The sequence below is a fragment of the Vicugna pacos genome, chromosome 1 (assembly GCF_048564905.1).
Source record: "Vicugna pacos chromosome 1, VicPac4, whole genome shotgun sequence".
Lineage (NCBI taxonomy): Eukaryota > Metazoa > Chordata > Mammalia > Artiodactyla > Camelidae > Vicugna > Vicugna pacos.
The window spans coordinates 114576538-114602553 of NC_132987.1; the positions used below are offsets into that span (position 1 = coordinate 114576538).

The 26016-nt window shown below is 40.1% G+C and overlaps 2 protein-coding genes across 17 annotated transcripts in view; one reads left to right on the top strand and one right to left on the bottom strand.

Annotated features, from left to right (window-relative positions):
* The window catches only part of CRYZL1 (crystallin zeta like 1), a 29852-nt gene extending 25230 nt beyond the window's left edge, over positions 1–4622 (bottom strand). For 2 of the 7 annotated variants that reach the window (XM_015239901.3, XM_031689484.2), the window contains exons 1-2: positions 4367–4619; positions 363–419 (exon numbers count right to left, since the gene is read on the bottom strand). In XM_015239901.3, the coding sequence (XP_015095387.1) occupies positions 363–365 (3 nt within the window). In that variant the 5' untranslated portion in view covers positions 366–419; positions 4367–4619. Of the gene's footprint in view, positions 1–362; positions 420–4366 lie in introns of all 7 variants that reach the window. The other 5 variants (XM_031689520.2, XM_072968848.1, XM_031689556.2 and 2 more) reach the window with 5 other exon arrangements.
* Positions 4623–4749: 127 nt separating this feature from the next.
* Positions 4750–26016, top strand: part of ITSN1 (intersectin 1) — a 185612-nt gene continuing 164345 nt past the window's right edge. For 6 of the 10 annotated variants that reach the window (XM_072968800.1, XM_072968822.1, XM_072968816.1 and 3 more), the window contains exon 1: positions 5306–5566. The gene's annotated coding sequence lies outside the window, so the exon portion shown is untranslated. Of the gene's footprint in view, positions 5055–5305; positions 5567–23861; positions 23997–26016 lie in introns of those variants that run through there. The other 4 variants (XM_072968804.1, XM_072968809.1, XM_072968808.1 and 1 more) reach the window with 2 other exon arrangements.

A 26016-nucleotide genomic window follows, 5' to 3' on the forward strand; every position in this document is an offset into this window, starting at 1 on the left:
TATCATGTCATGTCCAAGAACGAATGCCATGTAACCTCAAAATTATATATTCTACTATAAGCTTCTTTTATCAAAAAAGTGCTACATAAAACTTTTAAATGAAAATAAACCTGTTTTAAAATGTAGGCTGATGAAAGCCCTGTAAAAAACATAAAGATTTTGTATTTTTCCAGATACAGCCGATTTTAAATGTATTTGACGTAAGTCCACAAGATGAAGATTATGTTTGTAGCACTTTAAATTGTTATAATGGTCACACATTAAACCTATTAAAAATCTGGAGAAACAAAAATTAAGACACCTCTTTTAAATAATTTTTGTTAGAAAGCAGAACAAGGACTTTACATAAATTAAACACTTACCATAAATAGTACTTCAAGAAAGTAGTTGATGAAAGTAGTTAATCTTTTAAGGAATTTCTAAAAAAGTCAATGGGAAGAAATTTCAAATGGCTTCACTTTAGTTTATAATAGCAATATGAACCCCACTTGCTCTTCCCTGGTTATCCTTAATCCCCCAGGGAGCCCACCTATTAATAATTACAAATAAAACCTCTATAGGTGATTACTTACCTACACTTTCAGACTAGAAGTGTTCTAAGTATCAGATCAACCTCAAATTCAACAGACATAAAACTAGACTCATCTTTCCCCTAAACAAGATTTTGCTGTACCAATTGTCAGTCACTGAGGATATCTTAGAATCCATCATAATTCCTTCCTCTGTATCAAGTTATCGACCATATAGCTTTCTTTCCCTTTATAATGTCCTGGCTCACCTGCTCATTTTATGTGTTAGCACATCACCTGCACTATACCAGGCCTGGGCTATGGCCACATACGGCTGCTGAATGGCTTCATATCTTTCCTTCATCCAATACACCTGTTACTCTAAGGATAACTTAAGCCTTCTGAAAGTCCAAACTCTTCCTATGTGCTCACATTTCTATTATTCCTCAACACAAACTCTGCAATATGCTGGCCATTTCAGGCTCAGGATTCAGTTATAATGCTTCTAACTCACCCTTGTTTTTATTTTAAGGAAAGCTCAGATATATTGTCAAGCAGCTAGGCCACCAAAAAAACCCAGATGAAGACAACTCTGAAATGTGGCCATAATCGTGCCGGGACTAGTGTACAGCATTACGATAACAGCTGGATTGTGAGGGGTAAATCTCCAGTTATACTGAAGACGTGGCTTAATGTTAAGTTTTAACAATGTTCTTACTCATCTGTGAGACTTTTCATACACATCCACGTATCAGATAAAGAAGTATGGCAAACCATGTGCCCATAAAAAATATGGTCAGCATAATCAAAGTAACTAGCTGAGGTTTGGTTCAAATATACCTTGCAGGTTGTAGAGGAGACCGGTAGTCCTAACTAGACAGGCCAGCTCAGCTTCTTAAAGAGGGAGGAACAGCTCTACATCATGTGGGCAACAGTCTCTAGAAGTCTGTATATTCTAAGGCCACTTTACATATGCAATGAGGACACAGGTGTTTTGCCAGATAGTGTACTGTCCTCCTGCCTGATACAGATGGGCACGAGGTACCCTGAGACAGTGGCTCATACCTGGATAAATCCTGGAAAGCGTTTCCAGCTATTAACATGTATTATACGAACTTCTTACTTTCACATTTTAGGTTCATAATTTAAAACTTAGGAAAATGCACGAAGTTGCATGGTCCCTATTTCTAGATGGGTTTAAACTAGAGGCTGGATACACATTTACAGTGGCATCATCAAGCAGAGTCGAGCATCAGGGGATGGGGGATGAGATAACCATATGAAAGTCTCTTCCAATTATGAGAATCTAGATTTATATGAACATTATCAAGACATACTTGACAGAATTCATACAATTGTGGCACAATCTTTACATCTCACACAATCTGAGATCTAAACATAGGTGAAGAATTAGGAAAGTAAAATTTTCCATTTTCGTGCTGGCTTTAGTCATTAACAACAACAACAACAACAAAAGCATTTGCTTGAATATGTCAAATCATTGCCTATCTATTCAACAAGTGGCTTCCAACAATGACCTCCAAAGGAATTTTGGATTAATTCTCCTGCCTCCAAGAGAACTTAACTTTTGTTATCTGTTGACTTACAAAATACCTTCTCACTTAAGAATTCTTACTAGGGGGATCCCTTTTCCAGTACCACGGTGGGGGGGGTAGCAGGTGGGTTGGGGGAGTGGGATGGTCATTAATTCAAAGATTAGAAACTGCTGGTCCAGTTACTAGTTGATGTAGGGCCATTCAACATAGTACGATCCAGAACAGAAACTTAACTTTCATTTAGATTTCTAAATTAGCATCATATTTTCCCGTATTGTGCTACTGGGGAACAGGGAAGCTAATGGTGGGATGAATGACAGTCTTCCCTTCACGCTGGCTTAATCATACGACACTGGGACAAAGTAGATGGTGAAGAGGAAGATCCTCCTTACATCTCTACTTTCGTTCTTCCCCTCCAAATGACTTAACTAACGAATCTTCTCCACAGACTGACATTGCAGCTTCTCAGCACAATAGGATCTTAAGCCATTTCTTACTTCAGATGCAAAATAGGAACTGTAATTTTGATTAAATATTTACTAATAAATTCACAATCAAGAGAAAATAATTCACGAGATGTCATCTTTATTATAATGTATAAAAAGAGAAGAAAATTATTTTGCAAAATACTAAGTTTGAGCATATGTGGATATGTATGTTTTTGCCCTTCTACTCATAGTCTCCTTAGCTCAGTGCACTACTGTTTATTGGGTCTAGAAAATTCATCAAGCTGTCTCTGAAATACTCTATGTGAAGTTCACAGGAGCAAGAAAATGTTCATTTTTATCAATTAAAAAAAAGATTTCAGCAAAAACAAACCCCAAAAAGACAGTGATTCCATAGTGAACCACTTTAAAGAATTCCCAAGCTTTCCCATCTTCCTCCCTCAAGGAGGCACATAGATGAACCAAGAACATTACTGTCTGGGATATAGAACTCTTTCAAAGGCCTAAATATCTCCTTGAGGTTTTGAACACTTTTCTTCAATCTAGAATTTTGATTCCGAATGCATAGCACAGAGAGTTGTAAAACTATCAAAACGTTTCACTGCAACTTTACCTCATATAGTGAACCCTCTGTGTTCCAAATCTGATTCAGTCTCATTCTCTGCCATGAACTGGAGCAGAGACATCAATGAGTCGAAATTAGTGATAAAAGATAATAATTATACACTGCAGTGGTTGGTGGATAAGATTTAGAAGTCATAACTGAACCTACTCTGAATCCTCACTTTCCTACTTAGTCACTGTATGATTTGGGCCTCGTAATTTTAACCCTTTGGGCCTTAGATTCCATACCCATAAAACAGGGATAATAATAGGTTGCTGCAAGGCTTAAATAATACATGCGAAGCACTCAGTGCAATACCCGGCACAAAATGAACGTTCACTAAATATTGGCTATTTTTTACTATTATTTCTATAAATTGAGCAGAGAACTTGTAAAGTAGTTCCAAAGCCCATCTCACAAAGCAGCAAGGGGTTCTGTAAGGTGCAACTTGAGCTTTAACACCTTTTAATTTCTGCAGCGGGCTATTAAATCATCTGGATCTGTGCTGTCCAGTATCAGCCACAGGTGGCTAAGGAGGGAGCCCTTGAACTGTGCGTGCCTAGTCAGAACTGAGATGTGCTGTTAGCGTAAGATGCACATCAGATTTTGAAGACTTGATATGAAAAAAAAAAAGAGAGAATGTATAATATCTCAATAACAAATATTTGATTATGTGTTGGAATGATGATATTTTGCATATACTGGGCCAAATGAAATGCTAAAATTAACTGCATATGTTTCTTTCCATTAAAAAAATGTGGCTTCCATTAAATCCGTATTCAGCAGAGCTGATGCAGAACCTTGCTACTCATAACGTGGACTAGCAGCACCTTAGAGCTTGTTAGAATGCAGATTCTCAGGACCCGCCCAGACCCACAGACTCAGCATCTGCACTTCAACGTGATTCTCACGCACTGCTCCAGAGTATTCCTGTTTTGCTTAATTTGGAGGACAAAGCTGGCAGTCTAGTTACATAAATGCGAATACCCTTGCTTTAAGTAATTGCTCACCAAAATAAAAAATAAAGTGGAGGAGGAGAAAGCGGTGGTAGGGAAGGAGTAAGGCAGAAAAAAAAAATCGCAAAGTATAGGAACAAAAAGACGTAAGAAGGGGGGAAAAGCCAACCAAGAAAACTCAGTGGAAGGGAACTTCCATACTTCAGCCTCCATAAATGTGGAGGAAGATGCAAACTACGATAAAATCTACCATCAAAACATGTAAGGACCAGGAAATCGTCAAATCAAGTCTTACCCGCCTCTCAGCGGCCTCAGTTAAGCTAGGCCTGGGCCCGAGGGGGTCTGAGGTTGGCGTGCGATGCGAACCACCATCCACCCCAGAGCTGGACGGTTCCGCGGGGTGTCTCCCGATCTTTCGCCCAAAGCCCCGTTTCCCAAGACATACAAGGCGTTTTTCAGCGTTCACCTGCCTCCGAGGGGCCCCAACGGCCTGCACCTTCGCCACCGCCACCTCCGAGTCCCTCCGCAGAGAGCCCGCCTCCTTTGGGTCAGGAGCTGTTCCCATTGGTCACGTAGCCCGTCACTCTCGGAGGCCCTCGCACTCCCCAAGGCTGTAGAGAACGCCATAGCAACCGAACGTGGAACTACACCTCCCGGCATGCTCTGAGGCGACGCACCAGGGGCTACCGATAACTGAGAGCAGTCGTAGTCGCCGAAGGGTTCAGTTTTATGCAAATTTCACTCAAAGACCACACCCTCCCTCATTCCAACTGTATCCCCATTCCCTTCCTTGGACTGTATCCCGCTCCCTTTTGCCTCCACATTGTTTTCTCCTTTAACAGCTTCCGGAAGTTAGTTGGATGCATCCTAACTAGTGTTTTGTCTCTCATGGCAACGGACAGATGCACTAAAATCGTGGAACAAAATCTCCATAAACCCTGTCAGGAAAACCCCAGCCCAAAAGCCTCCAATTACGCCTTCTGGTAAGGGGCGGGGAGGAAGGAGAGGTCAGCCTCCCCTTTTGAGCTTGCTGATTGGTTATTCGGCTGTCATTCGTCCTCTTCCATTTTTACTGGCTCCCCCTTATCTCGTTTCCCCGGCATGGGCGGGGATAGAGGATAGGGGGCGGTGAGGAGCGCGGGCCTCTTCTTCCGATTGGCAGGATTTTTGTCCCCACCCACCCGTGGGCGGAGATGGAGGGGTGGATGGGAGTGGGGGAGGCAGATGAGGGAGATGAGGAGAGAGGCGGGAGCGAGGGAGCCAGGGAGGGAGCGAAGGAGGTAAAGAAGAGCGGAGGAGAGGGGAGGGAGCGCAGCTTGGTTGCTCCGTAGTACGGCGGCTCGCGAGGGAGAATCCCGAGCGGGCTCCGGGACGCACGGAGAGGCGGGCGAGCGGGGATGGTGTGCAGGGCTGCGGCTCCTGCGTCCCTTCCCGCGTCGATTGAGCTGCACTGATTTGTCCCTGGGGCGGCAGCGCGGACCCGCCTGGAGATGAGGTGAGGAGCGGGCTGGACCGCGGCGGCCTGGACCCGGGAGGCGGCGGGGGCGGGGGTCGGCGAGATGGCTGCCCGGGGCGCCCGTCCCGCGGGCGGGTGCGCGTCCCTCTGGGCGCCCTTCACCCTTTGCCGCGCTCCCGGGAGGCGCGGCACTCGCTGCCCCTGCGCCTTGTCCTTCCCATTCTACCGGAGGCGGCGGTGGGGCGGCCGGCTGGCGGGCGCCGGGAGGCCGGGGCTCCGCGGCAGACCGAGGGGGTGGCGGCCGCGGGATGGACTTCGGATTGAATGGGCGTCCGCAGCCCAGGCCGGCGGAGTGGGGTCTCTCCGGGAAGGAGACCCCATGGGGCCATGGGGTGGTTGGGCTTTCCAGGGCTGACCTCGCTGCCGTCGGCCGCCTGAGCGTGGCGGGCCGGCCAAGCCTCGCCTCCCCGCTAGCCTCCCGGGGATCCGGAGCTCGCAGGGAGCGGCGTCGCGCCTCCCGCCTCTCTCCCCCAGCCTCGAGTCCCCGGCTCATCCCTTTTTTTCTCTCTCGCGTGCTTGCAAAATCCCTGTCAGTGAAGGGCAGTCAATGCCGTTTGGCTCTGAGTCCTCCTGCTGGGTCTGACTCTGATGGTATTTAACAGAGAGCGGCTCTCCTTTCAGTGGGAGCGTGTCCCCGGTGCCTGCCGCTTCCCTTTCCCCTCTTTACGCACAGACACGGTTTCATGGTGTGGACCGAAGGTACAATTGCGGGCTCTTGCTTCAACAAGGAAATGTAATCAGAATCCCCAGGAAAAGGAAGCCAACGAGGAATGGGTTGCGCCTTCCTTTACTTCTTGTTTGCCTTTGGATTAGAAAGCAACTTCGTAGATTACATTTCCTATGGGCATCTTTTGTTGTGATTCAGACTAAAGGCTTTGCTTTTGAAGAAATAAATTAGCAGCTTCTCTGTTGAGTTGAAGGCTATGGAGATTTTTGATAGCCTCTTAATATGAAAGTTTCCTTTAGAACTTTGCCGTCATCAGTGTTATTCTGAAGGCAGCACCAGCCTGAAATTTTAAATATATGCAGTCTCCGGACAGACGCGTTTCTTTGTGTTTATCTGCTGGCATCCTGCTCTTAATATTTGCGTAGTCAAGACGTACAGATAATAAAAACAAGTACAATAAAAAATACCATACCAAAAAAATGCGTATGGAAAGTTTCAATTCTGTCAACGGGAGGCAGTTTTTACTAATCCCTTTGAAAGGATGAAGACCATGCTCAGAGATCTCATGGATTATGTAGTGGACAGGATGTAACGGCAGGAACTGGGGCCATGGATCCAGCAGGCCAGCTGGTTTATGCAGTGTTACTCCTAACCTCTGAAATAGGAGGAATTTGTTGGGATACCTTTATTTTTAGATGATTAAAGGTGTAGAAGATTAAACACTCCTCAGAGTTACGATTTCTCCCTACCTCTTGAGAACAAAATACTGTGTTTTTGTTTTAAATTTTTAGTTAACCTGAAACATTTATGATGTTTTCATGTTTGGTTATAACTAAAGAAAAATATTTTTAAAATACTGAATTCATGCTGTAGGAGGTTTATAAAGACCTTAGAAACTTTAAGAAATCTAAACTGAGAAATGAGGGACACTAATTTTGGGATAGTTTAAAAACGATTTTAAAAACTTCTTGAAGGAGCATTTCTGGTAGAATTTTTTTAAGGTTATTTCTTTAAATAAGAATGTATCTATTGAAATTTCTGAGGCACATGATACCTTCACAGAACTCTATTATTATTCCGCTTGAGTAAGAGAGGAAATGAACACATTTTTGATGTACTTTGGAACCCTGTGGATTGTTCAGATTCTAAGCATTGTGAAATAGGGCATAAAATGAGTGGTAGCAAGTTAGTTCTGCGAAATGTTTGTCCTTCTTGGCATTTTTGCAATTGACTAGCAATTTCCTTTTTCTTAATGTTTATCTCTAATATTGGTAGTAAAACTGCTTAAGTTCATCTTTTCCCTATATAACCAGATTGGAGCAAACTCAAATCTCCTATAAGGAGGTTAAGGAGGAGGTGCTGGTAAATCCCTTTACTCTTACGCAGCTTTTTAGTTTGCTAGATTCGTGAATTATAGGGAATTTATTATAGAACGGTTGGGTTTATATTACTCAGTTCACATTCTGCTGCTGTAGAGCTTTTCTTTTCTGAATGGTTCCACTTACTGGTGGGTTTCTCGAAGTCTGGACCTCAGCTCACTTATATCAGCATTAACTGAGGTTCTTGTTAAAAATACAGGGCTTTGTCACCTCACTTCAGAATCAGACTTTTGGAATCTGATTTCCTGCAAGTTCTCCAGGAATTTTTCTTGCACAGTAAAGTTGGAGAACCACTGGCATTGTGCTTCCTTCTCTCTCAGCATGTCCTAAGACCATCTCCTGAAGAGGAGAGCAAGTTTTTCAAGTGACAGAATTAGTTTTATCCCTTAGTCTGCTGATAAAAAAAACTGACTATGACCTTTGGATATGTAATGCCAACATTATATAATAAACATTTCAGAAGGGCAGAGACTTTGGTTCATCATTGTACCCCCAGTGCCTAGAATAGTGCCTGGAAGAACTCAGTGAAATATTTATGAGCGAATTAAATCACTGTGAGGCCACGTCTTTAAACCTTTACGTGTAAAATTAATCTTATCACTGATTTTATAAAGTAGGAGCCACAAGTGCTATACTCCAGTCATTTCTGTAAGTTTGGTTGGCTCTGAAAGGAGAGAACCTTTCCCAGGCATAGAATGCTCCAAGTGATAAGCTGGAAAGAAGGCTTCTAGCAAAATGTTTGCTTAGACTCAAAATGTAAATTTAAGGCACGGGGTAGTGGTAAATGACTATGTTATCTCCATATCAAAATGTCATTTTACAAGTTGTGATAAGCCCAACATAATGCAATAAAAATTGGTTTCCAAAAAATAGAGAAAATTGGTATGTTTTCCAATTTCATTTTTCATACTAGTAATATGACCTGCACTCCTTTCTTTCAGAGTCCAGCATAGGCCCCATAAATAACAATTTCTGGTTTATATTTGAGGATATGGTTAGTTAAGAGCACAGTCTCTAGAGAATATTGGATTTGACCACACATAGTCTGTGACTTTGATCTAGTCACCTAACCTCTCAGTACCTCAGTTTTTTCAACTGAAACTGGGAATAGTTACAGTAGAATTTAATGCTTTCAAGTGCTTGCATAAGTTCTTGAGACATGTTCATTTAATAAGTGATAGTTAAGATGATAAAAAAAATTGGGGTATATGAAAATATGTAAAACTGGCTAGTCCATTCAGTTTTTGTACTACTGCACTTTATGGTAGTAGAAATCCACTGCTTAAAAAAAGAAGTCTCTTGCTAATTTCTTGATACTAAATATGTATAATTTTAAAATTATTATAATAACCAGATTAAACATTAGAAGTATTTAATGAAACATCAAGTTCGATGTAAATGTGTTTTTCTACATGAAGATAAATCTTGTCATCACTGTCAGCTTCATAGTATTATTTCAGAACCAAACTGGTTATCAGTTTATGTTAATCGGGTGTTATCCCTTGTATTTTAAAGAATTGTGTTTACGGTAAAACAATTGACTTGTGCATTTTTTTTCTTAACATCATGAATCTTCTCATGTCTGTATAAAGTCAGTTACAATAGTAACCAAATAATACTTCATTTTATGAATCTGTGATGATTTAACCAGTTTATTTCTACTAGACACGTTTATTTCTTTTCCCCGTCACTATTATCAATAACTCTGCAATGGCAGTCCTACATACATCTCTGTAAATACTTGCGAGGTTATTTATTTTTTTTCCTTAGGACACATTTCTAGAGGTGTGATTGCGGGGTCAAAGTACATGCTAAGGTTTAAGGGTTTTGATACATATTTCCAGTTTGTCAGTAAGGTTGTAGCAGTTTACACTCTTGGCATGGTGTATGAGAGTTCCCTTTCCCTCTCCCCTCCTTTTTTTTTGGAAACGACTTAACCAGAGATAAACTTAGTGAATTGTTTTTAGGGAGAAGAATGGGATGTTATTGTAACCTGTTTGGTGGTGTGGCATGGAAAGTTGGAAAATTCATACACCCGTAATAAAATGATGGCTAACATTTATCAAGTCCATTCACAGAATATCATAAGCGTTAACTCACTTAATCTTCACAAAACTCTGGGTTTTTTTTTTTTTTTTAAGATGAATGTGCCTTGGAAACCAAGGTACCAGCTAGTTAGCAATTTAGAGAACCAGCAAGTGGTCGTGCAGATTTGTTACTTAGAGCCCAGACTTGCAGCCACAGGGCTGGACTGCCCAGTTCTTGGACATGTTTTACCTTTTAGGTAAAAAGGCTTCCTTTTACTTTCCTGATTTCTGTTTTGGAGTAACCTAGCAGTTCCCCAGCGTGTATTAATTTATGAATTAGATGGGGCACAGATTTGAATCCCTCTCATTGAGGAGTTAGTTGCATTCATTAGATCACAAATGAGCCTCATGTACTGTCTAGCGTTCACCTCTCAAAGCGGCGTGGTACCCTTTACTCTGTGGTGGTTTTCCTGAAGTGCCCCTGCATGAGAGACAGGATTAGAGTTGTGGAGAAGACTAGTGAAATTTGAAAAGGCGGTTTACTTGTGGTGTGGACTTGCCTTGGAAACACAAGACAACATACAGAAGTCTGATCCGGGAGACAGCCGGGAATCTTTCCAAACATTTCCACGTTGGCCAGTTTGGAGATTTGAAGCGGCCGGTGGGAGTTCACTTCAGGAATGCAAAAGCTTTACTGTAGAGAAATGTCACTGACCCACTGGGAGATCCTTTTAAAAAAGCCCTGCTATTAATAAATGTAGGGGGAAGGGTATAGCTCAGTGGTAGAGCACATGCTTTGCTTGCACAAGGTCCTGGGTTCAATCCCCAGTACCTCCTCTAAAAATAAATAAATAAATGAACCTAATTACTTCCCCCACCAAAAAATCGAGTAGCACTAAAGCTTTGTTGCTAACATTTGTAGCCCCCAACAAGGTGAATTTCTAGCAAGTTAATCTGCTTGAATTTATCATTGCTCTTTAAACCTTTTTCTAGTAGAATTAATAATTGGCAGCTCACCTTACTAGCTTATTGCCCAGAGAGAGCGCTAGTGAAATTGTTTTGGCTTCAGCTCTCTGGCCTGAGTTTGTGCTGCCCAGCGAGGTAGGACTGCCACAGCTCCGTTTTAAGCTGGTCACCAAAACCCATTCTCACTGTTGGGTAGCTTGGGGCTCCACCCAGATGGGGTGGGAATAGGTACTGAGGACACTTCACTCCTCATCCAGTGGGAGAGCCAGAAAGTGAACTGAGGGATGTGATGGAGTTTTAGATTCAGCTGCATTTGAATGTGAAAATGACAAGGTCAGAGCAGTTGGTCAAACATTTTTTTTTTAATTGTCCGTAGTTAAAATTAAATGTCCTCTCCTTAATGTATGAGGGCCAGGTTTTGATCCTCTGTGCTTTGGTGAACATTTTGACGTGTTCCTCTGTCAAGAACGATATTGTTCATCCCTGCATTTCATCTTCAAGTCCTTCTGGTGATTGGCAGATACAGCTCATGGAAATGGACCAAGCCATGTGGTTTTTAGTGATCTTTCACCCACCTGGTTAAGGAGGATACTGATTCTTATGATAAAAGTTTGGAAATAAGATGCCACTGGAGCCATTCATTTTGTGTGTGTGTGTCTAATCACCTCTCTCTGAGGCAAATTCCCTGAGCAGTTTTATTCTACCCAGGGTAACGTGTTGTGTTATAAGCCATTGTATAAATACACACATACCCCCATTCCTGTGCATTAGCTCCAATAAGAATGTTCGATGTAGCTTCAGTGTTTTATAAAAATCAATTCATTTCTGCTGTAATCTTAAGATAATAGATTTTAGAAGCAAGTGATCTTTCAGTTTCTGGAATCATTTGAAACTCAGCTACTCTACTCTTGCAGAATTGGAGTACTGCATTTTGGTCACTGACATAAAAGCTGTACAGCTAGTGATGAGAAAAACCTTGAAAAGTTGACCAAAAAAATTAGTGCCGTTTTTGGTATACATACCAAGTTTCAGTGCGTAAAGGTCCCCTTCCCTTATTTCTCCTTTCTCCTTCACTTACGATAAATAATATTAAAGTCAGTAAATGATAAGCAGTTTATTATAGATAGTACTACGTATTTTCAGATGCCTTGAGATATAGGCATTACAATTGCTGTTTTAATAGTCTTTAAATGATATGAGAACTTGAGGAGGAAGAGAACTTGGTAGAGGGGTTAACTGGGGTATGAACTCCACGAGGCAAAGAGTTTTGTCTATGATGCTCACTGTCTTACCCTCCAAACCCAGAACAGTGTCTGGTACCCTCAGGACCTAAACCAGTGTGTGGTGCATGTTGGACACGTAGCAGTTATGTGCTGACATGGTGAAAGATTATTGTTTGAGGCCCTGATTATCTAGAGGCCTGAGTCACCCAAGTGAAATGAGCAAGGGAGAGACAGGTGAGGCATAAGGGAGACAGGCTGGTTTGGATTTTATCCAGAGTCAGTGGAAGGAGGAAGCTAATGTAAGTTCTAAGCAGGAGAGTCCTGTGATTTGCTTTTGTTTAAATTGATCAGTCTGAATGTCATGTGGGAGTGGATTGGAAGAGAGCAAGAGAGAAATGTTGAATTGACCAAACCTCAGGTACCTTCTTGCAGTATTTCTTTTTATGAGGGGGAGGTAATTAGGTTTTTTCATTGATTTCTGCTTGCAGGAGGTACTGGGGATTGAACCCCCGGCCTCTTGGGTGCCGAGCATGCGCTCTACCACTTAAGCTATACCCTTCCCCTGAAAGCTGACATTTCTACCTAGCCTTGTACTTTTTCTTTACCATGAGGGTAATCGATTTACTCTTTGAGGTCTGGGGGATAGGGTGAGATGAATGGTGATTTGCACAAACTTTTTAAAGTTCTCTGAGGAAGAGAAAACCCCATAAAACTACTATTATTGTTGATCAAATAAAACAATGTAAACTAAAGATCAAGACTTATTTAACTTTTAAATTTAATTCATTATTCATTAATTAACAATTTAATTCAGGTTATGACTTTAGATTTCTGATAGGAGAGATTTTTCTGTTTACTTTTTTTGATGAAAGAAACTTTAAATATATGGATATGAATCCTTAAAATAGCTGTATTATGAACTGAGTGTCTATAGAAGCTATTCACTTTGAAGAATATCTGGTTTGTAAAATGCGACTATTGTTTGTCCAATCTGTTGTTTTAATTAGTGTCGAAAGGAGGGAAATACTGCTGTAATTGTAACCTCACATTACTTCCTTAGTTCAATTAGTTTGAAACCATAGTCATTATCTGTTATCTTTAGCTGTTTTAACCTCATTAGATGAAGTGACATTGCAGTTGTGATTTGGTAATTTAAAAAATAACATGCTTTTTCTTACTACAAAGGCAATACATGATTATAGAAGAAAACTGCTGAAAATACAGATAACGGAGTCAAAAAGCATACCCCGAATCTCACTGTCCAGAGTTAATGACCAGCCCTACCCTGTGAGGGGTCTGCTTGCTCAAATTACCAAAGAAGGTTAGGTGTGTTCAGTCGGGGAGACAGGAAATCATGTTAGGGACTCTGGGTGCTGAAGATGATCCCATGGAAGGGGCAGCCCAGGGCCAGTCAGCCTAGACATTTGTAGCCCTGGGAGGATGCATCTTGGTGTTACTACACCTTCCAGTTCTTCAAGAGAAGCTGGAAGTCTAGAAATATGGATTTAACATGAAATCTCTGATATTTATGTGGGCCACAATTTTTATTAAGACACTAGAGTTCAAACAAAGCATACCTGAGGACTGAATTCAGTCTTTGTTGCCCTGACAGTTTATAACCTCAGGTATATAGAGTTTTGTAGCCTATGTTTTTCACTTAATACTTTGAAATATGGAATATATTTCCAAACCTTAAAGGCATGCTTCCTTGGCAGTGTGTACCTATTTTCTGTTTCCTTACCAGCACTGGGTAAAACCATCTCAAAAAATCTTAGCCAGTTTTATTTGCTTTTTTCAAATGTTCAAACGAACATTTATTAAATGTTTATTGGCCTTATACAGATTTACTTGGTAACCAGCCACCTTGCTAGAATTTTTAGTTCTTGGTCATTTATTTAGTGCTTCTCAACCTTTGTGGTATTACATAAAATTTGTACTGCATTAGTCCTAGTAATTAGTACTAATGGCAGGCATTATCCCCGGAACCTGAGGGCATCAGTACCTTGAGCACACCTGTAACCCATGGTAAAGAACTAGTTTGGGAAGTTCTGAGTTTGGTCAAGGGTTCAGTGAATGTTTGAGCACATGCTCTGTGCCTGGCATTGCTTTAGGTGTCCAGCCTTGAACCAAGACAGAGGTCTCAGCTCTCCAAGAGCTTATGATTTTTTTCATTTCTCCTGAGTTTCTCATGTAGACCATCATATTTCTAAAAGACAATTTTAATTTCTAGAATTTATCATTTTTTAGCTTGTACTTCCTTATTGACATGAACTCCTAAAACAGTGGCAAATGCTAGTCAGCTTCTAATTTCTTAAATTTAGTTAATTCTCTTAAGTTCTGTTAAACTCTAGACTGTTAGCAAAAGTCTAAAATGGACTTTGGTGGCCAGTTCCTTTATTTTGATGATGACAAAACCAGGGTACAACGCTGGATCTGTGTACTGGGAACTTCTGGAGCGTCTGACTCAACACAAATCCCTCAAAAAACTGTCCTCTAACCTGCACACCCACTCCCCAGCGCTTCTTCCTTCCCACAGAAGACACAGGATTGAACCAGATTTGGGGACCTGACCCAAGCTAGTCCAGTAATCAGGGTCGCGTTCCTGGAAATTTGACATTGGGCCCAAGAGAGAGGGCTTTGACCTTAATGTGTTCATGGGCCATAATGTAAACCTTGGAAATTGTAGGCAGTGAGGTTCTGCTGCTGTGTCTGGGGATAGAGAAGGGTGGTTTGTGGCTGGAGAGACTAAGGCAAACATCTAGAAAGAAGCAGAAAGACAGAACACGACCTGAGACTCTGAAGACTTTAAACCTTCTCTTCCTGTCCTTTCTGGGGCTGGATGCATCCTGATCTTGAGTTCTGTGAAGTCCTCCTATATATTCTTAAGATTACCGCTCCCCTACTCACCCCCCCCCACATTTTATTTGAAGCCAGATCAGGTTCTGTTACTCTGATCTAAGCCATATTCTTTTTATAATCCTACTTTGGCTCTTATAATTCTTGACTGTCGTCTGAGGAAGTTGTGAATTAATTATTTTCTCCGCATAACAACAACATCAGAAATTAAGGATAGCAACACAGAGGTGCATGGATTTAATCTAATTCGCGTAATCACAATTTTATTGGAAAGGCCATTTTGCAAATGTGATGCCGCCTCTGACCTCTTGTAAGCCAGGTCAGATCTCTAGCTGAGTGAGAACAGAAAGGAAGAGATTTTGAATTTACTTCCAAATGGCCTAAAATTTCAGTGGAGCTATTGCCCTTCACATACATATAACATTTTGATCTCATGAAAAAAATGACACTGCAACTGTGTAAGGCGTGAGTTTCAGGTCTGTTCCAGCATGTTCTTTTCAAGTTCTTAACTTTAATGTCTAAATATCAGGAAGTTGAATCACAGTGTAATTTATCTGGGGCTATCCTTATTCTTAGATTAGCTTTCTGTTTCATGGTGACGTTGTAAATACTCAGTGCGAAGTTTAAGTATTCCTCTGTCCTAAAGGAGTTGGGTGGGGAGGGAAAAAAAAAGTGATATGAAGAGAAGGAAAGGGCTGTATTAGAGAGAAGCAAGTTCAGTGCTATCATTTTCCTTAGTCATAATTGTATTTGTCTGAACTTTTTCATTTGCAAGTGGAAGAAGCACAAACTGTCTTGAGAGAAAAGAGAGATGTATTGACTCATGAAACTGTCTAGTCCAAGGGTTCTGATTGGCCTGGCTTGATCACGTGCCTGAACCTGTCACCTGAACCATTCCCACCATTCCAGGGGAATGCAGGCCTCTCACTGCCTGTCCTGGGCCTTGGTTCACCTTTTGTACCAGTTGGTGAAGTTAGTAGTAGCTAGACTTCTGGAATGAGCAGAAGGAGGGAAAGTGGGGTCAATTATGAGAAGAAAGAATGCCAGGCAGGCCAAATGCATGTCTAACACACTCATCATATACAGTGGTCATATAGAAAGGGGCTGATGGTGACCTTCTGTTTTCTTATAAATGATAGTCTTTAATAAAACAATACAAAGCCAGCAAAACAACCCGAAGTATATATGAGCTTTCTTCTCAATAAAGTTTACTTTTAAAATTTAAGTATTCAACATGCTGCCTAGGAATTTGTGTTGTTCGTTCGTTCTTTCTTTCTTTCTTTCTTTCTTTCTTTCTTTCTTTCTTTTCTTTTCTTTCTTTCTTTCTTTATATTATTAGGGTTTGATTTACTTTTATTATTAATAAATTATTTAGTGGAGGTACTGGGCATTGAACCCAGGACCTCGTGCATGCTAAGCATCACTGAGCTATACCCTCTCCCCTGTTTGTTCCTTTAAAAACAAAATATATTTTACTATCTTGTGATAGAATGAAGTTTGGGATGCTCATCTGTAATCTGGCTTGATCACTAACTGTGGACATTATATTGACTCTTTCTGTAACTAGATTTTCTCAGGTTTTTTTTCCATGCCTAAAGGTATGTTAGCATTCTCTCTTGGCTCATGTTTGGAGGCTTTTTAACTTATGATTCACCTGGAACTGCTGGAAAAACATGTGTGCTGTGGAAAAGTTGGGACTAGAAAGGGATATCCTTTCTCTAGCCAGCTGCTTTTTAAAATTAGACTCCAGGAAAAATAGCAACTTGACCTTTTTCCGAAGGGCACGGGCTGATTTTTGAGAATATTTTTGTTTTGTTTTGTTTTGTTCTAAGAGACCAATAGCATTAGGTGATAAGAACTTCCGGTATCTGGGAAAATGTCACTCACACTTATTTTTAAAATTATATTTCTGCAGTGTAATTTATTTCAGACGTTCTGATTACAATTCCCCTCAGAAATTCTATTTCCTGGGCTTTCTTCCTTTTATCTCAGATTGTCAGTTTCATTTCCTTCCATGTGCAGCTGGGACCTCAGATTGGGTCACATCACCTGTTTCCTTGCCCTCTTGTCTCTTCTGTCATTTCTGCCCCACGGATTCCATCATTAGACCAGCACAGCTATCTGTGTTCTGTTTCCTTTATTTGTGCTGTTAAAAGCCAGTTGAAGAAAACCGTACGAACTTGTGGACTTCTGTCCTTACCCACTTAACTGGGTCCTTCTGTTTTTCTCTCCATTCCTCACAGACATTGTACCAAATTCGCCCCTTTCCTCAAGCCCCCCTGCTCCTCCCCAGAGGCCTTCACTCTCTCAGGAGCACTTCTGCCTCCTGTCTGGGCCTGCTGCCCTCTTCCCAGGGAGCTCTTGTAAATCTATCCGATTCACACTTACTCTTTGCTTCTTGAGATAAGAGGGAGGAGAAGGAGGTAGGTGTCTCCTTCCCTTCCCCTGTTCTGGCTGTTGTCCTCTGTTTCCTCTGAGACTCTGATACTCCCCTGTGCTCACGCCCCTTATTCGTGCCGCAGCTGTATCCCGTTTGACTGCTGTCTGCAGGTGCGGTGGTAGGAGCGAGGAGCACAGTGGTGACAGGTTCATGTCTTCACTCTATATCTCACTGGGACAGACATACATACCTTTCCTCCTCCAAGTCACAGAAATAAATGATTTCTAGCTGTTGTAAGTACTATAAAGAAAGTATCCAACAGACATAGAAAACAAACTGTGGATACCAAAGGGGAAAGGGGTGGGGAGGGAAGGAATAAACTAGGAGTTTGGGATTAGCATATACACACTACTATATATAAAATAGATAAACAACAAGGACCTACTGTATAGCACAGATTTCTATAATCAATATCTTGCAATAACCTATAATGGAAAAGAATCTGAAAAAGAATGTATATGTTTATGTGTATATATATATATATATATATATATAAAACAATCATTTTGCTGTACTCCTGAAACTAACACAATGTTATAAATCAACTATACTTCAATAATAATAATAATAATAATAATAATAATAATAATATGTCCAAGAGGACCTAATCTAGTCTTAGAGTCCAGGGAAGATGTGACATTTACTTGGCATCTGAAGGATGTCTAGGAGTTCATCAGGAAAGGAAAGAAGTTTTTTGGCTGAGGGACCAGCACGTGGGAGGGCTTGTGGCATCAGGGGAGCACAGTATACTTGAGTAGAAGGCCACGATAGCTGCCGTGAGTATATTGGAGAGGGAGATAAGGCCAGCCCTCGCAGGGCCTTGTAGGCGCATACAGAAGGATTTGATGTCCATCTGAGAGCCCCAATCTGAATTATGCTTGGCTTTGTGTCTTCTGTGTCCCCATCCTCTTCCTTCCTTCACACCCACTCAGGTTTGGCCCCCTTGACCTTGTACTGTTGACATCTCACGTCTTCCTCTAACAGCCATGTCTCTTGAAGAGTAGTCTGTCGGGTGCTTTGTTCCTGTTACCTGTTGCAGTCTGGTTCTGCTTCTGCTCCTCCATCGCTGATTTCCTGTGCACAATTTCCTATCAGTTTGTTGACCTTTCTGTGACATTCGACACATTTTGCAGAAACAGTCTACTCCTTTGGCTTTCTCTGTCTTCTTGCCCTGTGTGTTCTCCCTTCTCTTACATCTAGGACTTCTCAGTCTCCTTTGAAAACTCCTTATCCTTAAACGTTTCTGTCCCTACGGGCTGTTCTTTCTACCCTGTTTTGACTCTACCCTGTTTTCCAGGACAGTCATCTCCACACTTAGTTTTAGCTGCCATGATTAAGTCCTGTTATCTGCCTGTCCATACCTGGAGCTCCATCCTTTCTTCTGAGTTCCAACCCTTTATCTGAGTGTCTGCTCGGTTCCTTGGGTGCTTCAAATGCAGTGTGTCTAAAACTTAGCTCACCACCACCTTTCTTCCCATCGACTTCTTTCTCTGCCTGTATTTCCCATTTTGGTGAATGATTCTGTTACCTACCCTTTTGTTCATTCTTTCAGCAGTTATTTATTGAATACTATATAGCAACAACTATGTTATTAGATACTCTGATGTAATAAAAAAATACAGTTAGTCTTTGTCCCTGGTTCCCATCTAAGAGCTCCTAAAACCTTTGCACTTTCCTGAGTTGGTGGGAGTGCCTTTGGTTATTCAGAATGAGCCCTTTGGGATCTTGCCTGAATTTATGCTAATGAAGGACTTTGCTCTTCTCACCACGATGGCCTCTGGGGAAGGGAGGAGGACCTGGAGGTTGAAGTCAGTCATGCCTACATGATGGAATCCCATATAACAATCCTCTGGTGATGAGGTTTGAGGAGCTTCTGGTTTGGTGAACACTTAGGTGCAGGAAGGTGGGCACTTGTGTTCCATGGAGAAGGAGAGGGTGTGGAATCTCTGTACCTCCCTTCCCACATATTTTGCCCTGTTAGCCCAAATGGCCAAATGGTTGTTCCTGAGTTACATCCTTTATAATAAAACTGTAATCACAAGTATGATGATTTCCTCACTTGTGTAACTCATGAATTATTGAACCTAAGTGGTGGGGGCGGCTGTGGTTGTGGGAGCCTGGGAATTTGTAGCCTGTCTGGCAGAAGTGCTGGTAGCTTGAGGAATACTTGAGACTTGTGGCTGGCATTTGAAGTGGGACTGAGCCCTTAACTTGTGGGATCTGCACTAAATTGAATTGTAGGACCGCCCCCCCCCCCCCACCCCGGTTGGTGTCAAAACACATATCCTGACTATAGAGTATATAGATATTTATATGATTGTCCTTCAGTATCTGTGCTGTGGTGGGGTTGGTTCCAGGACCTCTCATGGTTACCAAAATTCCAGATGCTCAAGTCTTTCATATAAAATGGTGTAGTGTTTGCAAATAACCTACACACTTCCTCCCGTATACTTTAAATTGTCTCTAGGTTGTTTATAATACCTAATACAATATTAATGCTGTGCAGATAGTTGTCAGTGCTCAACAAATTCAAATTTTGCTTTTTGAAACTTTTTCCAAATTTTTTTCCATATATTTTTCGATCTGAGGGTGATTGAATCCATGGCTGTAGGACCCGTGGATACTGAGGGCCGACTGCATATGATACAGACTCAATACCAGTCCCTAAGCCAGATGGGCTGGCAGTCAGGTACAATTTAGCCCTGCAAGTGGCAGCCTGGACTCTTTCTGATTCCGAAGTTGGTTGCTAGATTTTGTCAGTTCTGCCTCCGCAACATCTTTTGAATTCATCTCTTTCTCTCTCTCCCTGTTGCTTCTGTCTTAGTCCAGGCCATCATCATTTTTCACTTCAGGATTTATTCATCCTGGCTGCTGCTTCCTGACTGGTCTGTCTTCCCTCATCCACTTGGTCTCACCTGCACCTTGTTGCCAGAGGAGTGTACTGGTTCCTGTGCTGGCTCACAATAAAACCTTTCCCCATGGTTTCATCTCTTAATAGTGATGGGTTTCAAAATTCAGACTTTCAAATCAGCACCCTTGTATACGCTTAAAAGTTATTAAGAACCCCAAGGAGCTTTTCTTTATGTGAGTTTTATCATTGTTTGTCAGATGAGAAATTAAAACTGAGAAATTTATAAAATATTTATTGCAAATATTTGTAATAAACCCATTACACACTTTGCATAAAAACAGATTATTATGAAAACTGTTTTATAAGACAAAACAAATTTAGTGAGAAGAGTGGCACCATTTTACATTTTTGAAAGTCTCTAACATCTGACTTAATAAAAGACAGCTGGATTCTCACAGCTGCTCTGTAGTCAGTCTGTTGCGAAATGTTGTTTTGGTTGAAGAGTTGAAGAATATCTAGCTTTACGCAGATATGTAGTTGGAAAAAGTAGGAGTCTTTTAAAAGCATTTTCAGCAAATTCTTTTTGATACTATACCAAAATTTGTGGGGTTTTTTGATACTATACCGAAATTTGACATTGGTAGTTTTTTAAGGATTAGTTGCAATATGGAATCTGAAGTTATATCAGTAAACTCTTCATTCTCTGTTACAATAAAATCTATTGAGCCATCTTGCAATTTGAATGACTGTTTTACTCCTGTATGATTTTATATAACACCATGTTTTGGTCATTTGGAAAATACGGCTTCACTGAGTTCTGTGGATCTTCCAAATGTTGATACATTTCATTAAACAATATCACAAAATCTCATTTGTTAATGTTACCATCCACCTTTCTAGAAAATTGTCTAAGCTTTTGTGAGGCAGTCTTAACACACAATGGCAGATGCTAGTTTTCCAAATTTAAAATTTTTACCCAAAAGCTCAACTTTTACCATCAGCTACAAATACCTCAGTCGTTTTTCTCAAAGCAGTAGACTCGCTTCATTTTTGAGAAACCATCTGCTGAATACTTAAGTCTGAATAACTGTAATTCTTCTCTTGTTCTGCCAAATAAAAATGATGTTTCATGAAAAAATTGGCTAGTTCAGCTAGTAACTCATTTGCACAAGTGTGTTTCTTTGAGACATTGGTCATAGTCTGTAGTGTGCCACAGACATTGCTTTGTGACTCCTTCCCTTCAGTCACACCAGTATTAAACATGTGTATGCAAGGGCCAAGATTTAATAAAGTGATACTTCTTAGTGACTCATCAGGAACATTCTGGAATGAATTTTTTTCTTTTTACATCAGTTCATTTATTTAAATATGAATATGTGGCAGAGAAGAACACATTGACCACTCATACAGTTAGGTGCCACTGCTAAGGTGGCTGCAGGTTCCTCCACCCTTGTTTTTGTATCAATGCAAATATAAATACAGTGACAAGGGAAGGTAATGTCTGGGTACTATGAAAATAATAATTCTGACGTCAGGATCCCTGAAAGGGTCTTAGAATCTCCAGGGATCCACAGACCACACTGAGAATTGTGACATAGGATAAAGTCTAAACCTTTATGCGCAGTCTGAAGAGTGCTTTATTCTCTGTCCCTGTTGACCTTTCTGATTTTCCCTCTCCATCTATACCTCACCTTTCCTATCTCTGGCCACCTGCAGCTCAAAATATGGTCCTTTTGCCACATGTATTTGCCTTGATATTTCATTTCCCTCAACCAATCCATGTACCTTTGCCTCTTCCTTCATTTTTTAAAAAAAATTTTAACTTTTAATTTTATTTGTTTATTGAAGTATAGTCAGTTACAATGTGTCAATTTCTGGTGTATAGCGCAATGTCCCAATTATACATATATATACACATATATTTGTTTTCATTAAAGGTTATTACAAGATATCAAATATAGTTCCTTGTGCTATACAGAAGAAATCTGTTTTTTAATCTATTTTTATATATAGTAGCCTGTGTTTGCAAATCTTGAAGTCCCAAATTTACCCCTTCTGACCCCCTTACCCCCAGTAAACATAAGATTGTTTACTATGACTGTGAATCTGTTTATTCTGTAGATGTGTTCATTAGTGTCTTCTTTCTTTTTTTAGATTCCACATATGAGTAATATCATGTGGTATTGTTCTTTCTCTTTTTGGCTTACTTCACTTAGAGTGACGATCTCCAGGTCCGTCCATGTTGCTGCACGTGGCATTATTTTATTATTTTTTATGGCTGAGTAGTATTCCATTGTATGAATATGCGACTTCTTTATTCAGTCATCTGTCGATGGACATTTAGGTTGCTCCCATGTTTTGGCTGTTGTATATAGTACTGTGCCTCTTCCTTCTGCCTCCCCTACTTTGGCTCTACTGATAACTTTGGCCAAATAGGGTCTCCCTGAGGTGGAAGGTCCTGCCCCAGCTATTTCCCTCTGATTCCCATCCCCGTCACAAACTTTTGACTGTACCTCATTCCACCTATTTCCTAGGTTCCTCTGGTTTATAATTCTTAATTTCACAGTCCTGTCATAACAGGAAAGCATTTTACAGCCCTCTTGTGACTTAAACTTATTCATGCTGCTGTTTTGCATGCCAAATCTTTTTACTGCTAATTCAGTGAAACATTTGAACAAATAGGCGGTAGGATTTTTTTTTTTTCAGTCTTCTGTCTGCTTGTATCAGAAATGGTATTGAAGATACGTCTACCCAAGGAATAGCCTGATTTCCTTTAAAAACTACGTGAATGATACTCATTTTCCTAATTAGGATGCTCTTCTGTTGTCTTCTAGATTCTGGGTTATATGCAGCTGAGTTCAGCGGATAATTGATCTTTAGATAAGCAATCTAGAGTTGTACTGAATTCATGTAAAGTATGCTTTAGAATGACTTTTGTGTTGTCTGACACACACCCATCAACCCTGCCTCACACATACAGGAATGTTTACTGAGTACCCATCCCTGCTCAGGTATTTTGCAAGAGATGTAGCCCATCTAAAGTTTGTTTTCCACAATTCTGTGAGATAGATGGTAAACACCCTTATGGTACTGATGAGAAAACAGAACCTCACATTTACTGCCATTTGTAGTAATGAAAATGTTACAAATGGCACATTGAGTAGCTGAACTTAAAAAATTCTTGAGTTACCACAGAAGTAAATAGGAATATAACATTATGGAATGACACTTGGTGTAAATGAGCATTTATCAGGGCTTCAGTCCATCTCTTAATTCTAGAGGAACAGGAATTGTTTGTGAAGGATGATTCTAGTTATGACCTAAAGTACCTTCAGATTCTGAGGTCCCATAACTCTAGACAGTTGCAGCAATGCTAGATACATCATGCAGTTATGCCTGTAATTATTGCTCAGTAAATGAAATCTATAAACTCCTGCATTGTGTTCATATTGGTTTTATTATGAAATATATTACCTTTTAGATTTCTTCTCAAGTTTGAGCTTCAGTTTACAAAGCCATTAACTGATATGTAATTATCCTGCAAATTATGGGTTTGAGTTAGATGGGCCTTTAGGCCCTGGCTTTCCTGGTAACTGTAACCTCTTAGAATTGTGGTCAATATGCAATCCAGAGTCTCTTGGAAGTAGACTGTTGAGTCACATTATCCTGAATAGCCTTTTGTCAGATTCAGAGATCTTAGAAAAGTCCTAAATTGGAATGATATAGTGACATTCAGCCATCTGGTTTGGGGCTTACTTCTTTGTGACATTCCTAAACCCAATTCAAGAATTCTAGAACCAAGATTTGTGCAGACAGTGGGGGTTGGAACTTCAAAGTGACATATCAGAATGTAGCTACTAGCATTTTCTACGAAAATCCTCAGCCAGCCATTCAGGCAAGCCCTATTATTTCATGGTTGAGAGGCAGCACAGCAAAGGGATTAAGAGCACAAATTCTGAAGCCAAACTGCTCAGCGACTGATTCTATGACCATAAGCCAGGTATTTAGCTTCTCTGTACCTGTTTCCTCATTTATAAAATGGCTTTGTTCACAGTTCTTGCCTTGCAGGGTTGTTGTGAGGATGTTGAAGCATCTAGCACAATGCTTTACTAAATAATAAGCACTTTATGAGAAATGACTATTACCATTATTTTATCATTAGCTATGATCCAATCCTGGATTTATAATTTAAGACAAAAAGAAGGTATTATACGATATTAATTCCAAATGCTTCTATGACCTCTTTTAACTTCTCACTTGCTCTTTCCATCTTAAGATTAGTAGAGAGGAGAGGACCAGATGCATAGTAGGTTTAAAAGTGCCTTCATCTACTTATAAAAAATTAATTAGACATAGAACTCTTATAATCCAACAACAAAAAGAAACAACCCCATTTAAAAAATGGGCAAAACACATGAATAGGCGTTTCTGCAAAGAAGGTGGTGCAAATACCCAACAAGCACATGAAAAAACTTTCAATGTACTTAGTCATTAGGGAAATGGAGATCTATAGTATGAGATGCCACTTCACACCTATTAGGATGGTTATTAAAAAGCAACAAAAAATAAAGTTTTGGCAAGAATGTGGAAAAAATTGGAATTGCTGATAGGAATGTAAAATTTTGCCACTGCTATTCCTTAATATAAAGCTAAATACAAAGTTATATGGCCTGGCAGTTCCATTCCTAGGTATATACCCAAAAGAATTGAAGAAAAGTGTTCCAGGGAATTTGTGACATGTTCATGGCAGCACTGTTCACGGTAGCCAAAAGGTGGAAACACTCAAATGTCCATCAATTTTTATTTAATCAATGAACAAGCAAAATGTGGTGTATTCTTATAGTGGAATATTAATCAGCCATAAGATGGAATCAGTGATACATACCACAACAGAGGTGAACCTTGGAAACATGCTAAGTGAAAGAAACCCAACACAAAAGGCCACGTACTGTATCATCCATTTGTATGAAATTCTCAGAATAGGTGAATCTGTAGAAAGCAGATTAGTAGTTGCTAGGGGCAGGATATGGGGTTTCTTTTGGAGATGATGAAAATCTTCTGGAACCAGTTGGTGGTGGTGGTTACACAACATTGTGAGTGTATCACGTGTCACTGAATTGTACTGTGAAATGATTTAAATGCTAAATTTTATGTTCTGTGTTTTAAAAAGAAAAAACTTAGGCATGGCATTTATTTAATTTACCTTAGTGGCGGCTTTGTTAAATTTTTTTCCTTAAACTTGTTCTTTCTTTTTGGTAATTTTAAGATGTGATCATTTTCATTTCCTGTATAGTGCAATGAAATATAATTATTCTCTTAGATCTAGAAAAGATAGAAAGTAAAAGCCATGAGACTTTTGATACCTGTTCTTTCCTTATCACACAGGTTCTCAAACTCTAGTCTGGAGCCCCCAGGGGTTGTTGAGACCCCTTCAGAGGGTCTGCAAGTTTAGATTATGTTCATAATGATGATTAAGACGTGATTTCCCTTTTTTTACTGTCATTCCTCGTAAGTGTTCAGTGTAGTTTCCAGGGGCTTTATGCATTTGATGACATCATGCCTTTAATGATTATGTGCTTATGTATGTCTTTTTTTAGAATTTTTAAGATAAGTTCTTTGAGTTCCTTAATAATTTTTAAGAATGTAAGAGTCCTGAGGCCAAAAAGTTAGAGAATCAGTGTCTTAGCAAAAATGTTCTGTGCTAATAAAAAACAAAAAAATGTGTGAAATGCCTGCCTGCATTATGTATATTTGAAAATAGAGGGAAAATAAATTGCAAGCCAAAATTTTCATTTTCTTTCTTTATTTTTATTTTATTTATTTATTTATTAATTTTTTGGTGATTTTATGTCTTTATTGCTCAGAAGTTATTAGATTTGGAGCCAAGGTGTTCTTTTCAGGACATTATAAATCTCCAGTTTAGGAAAAGGATCTCGGTTATTGGTTAAGTCTACAGTTTTAAATTTGAACACATTTTACAACAGGAATGACTTTAGATATGTTGATTAACTTTATTGTAT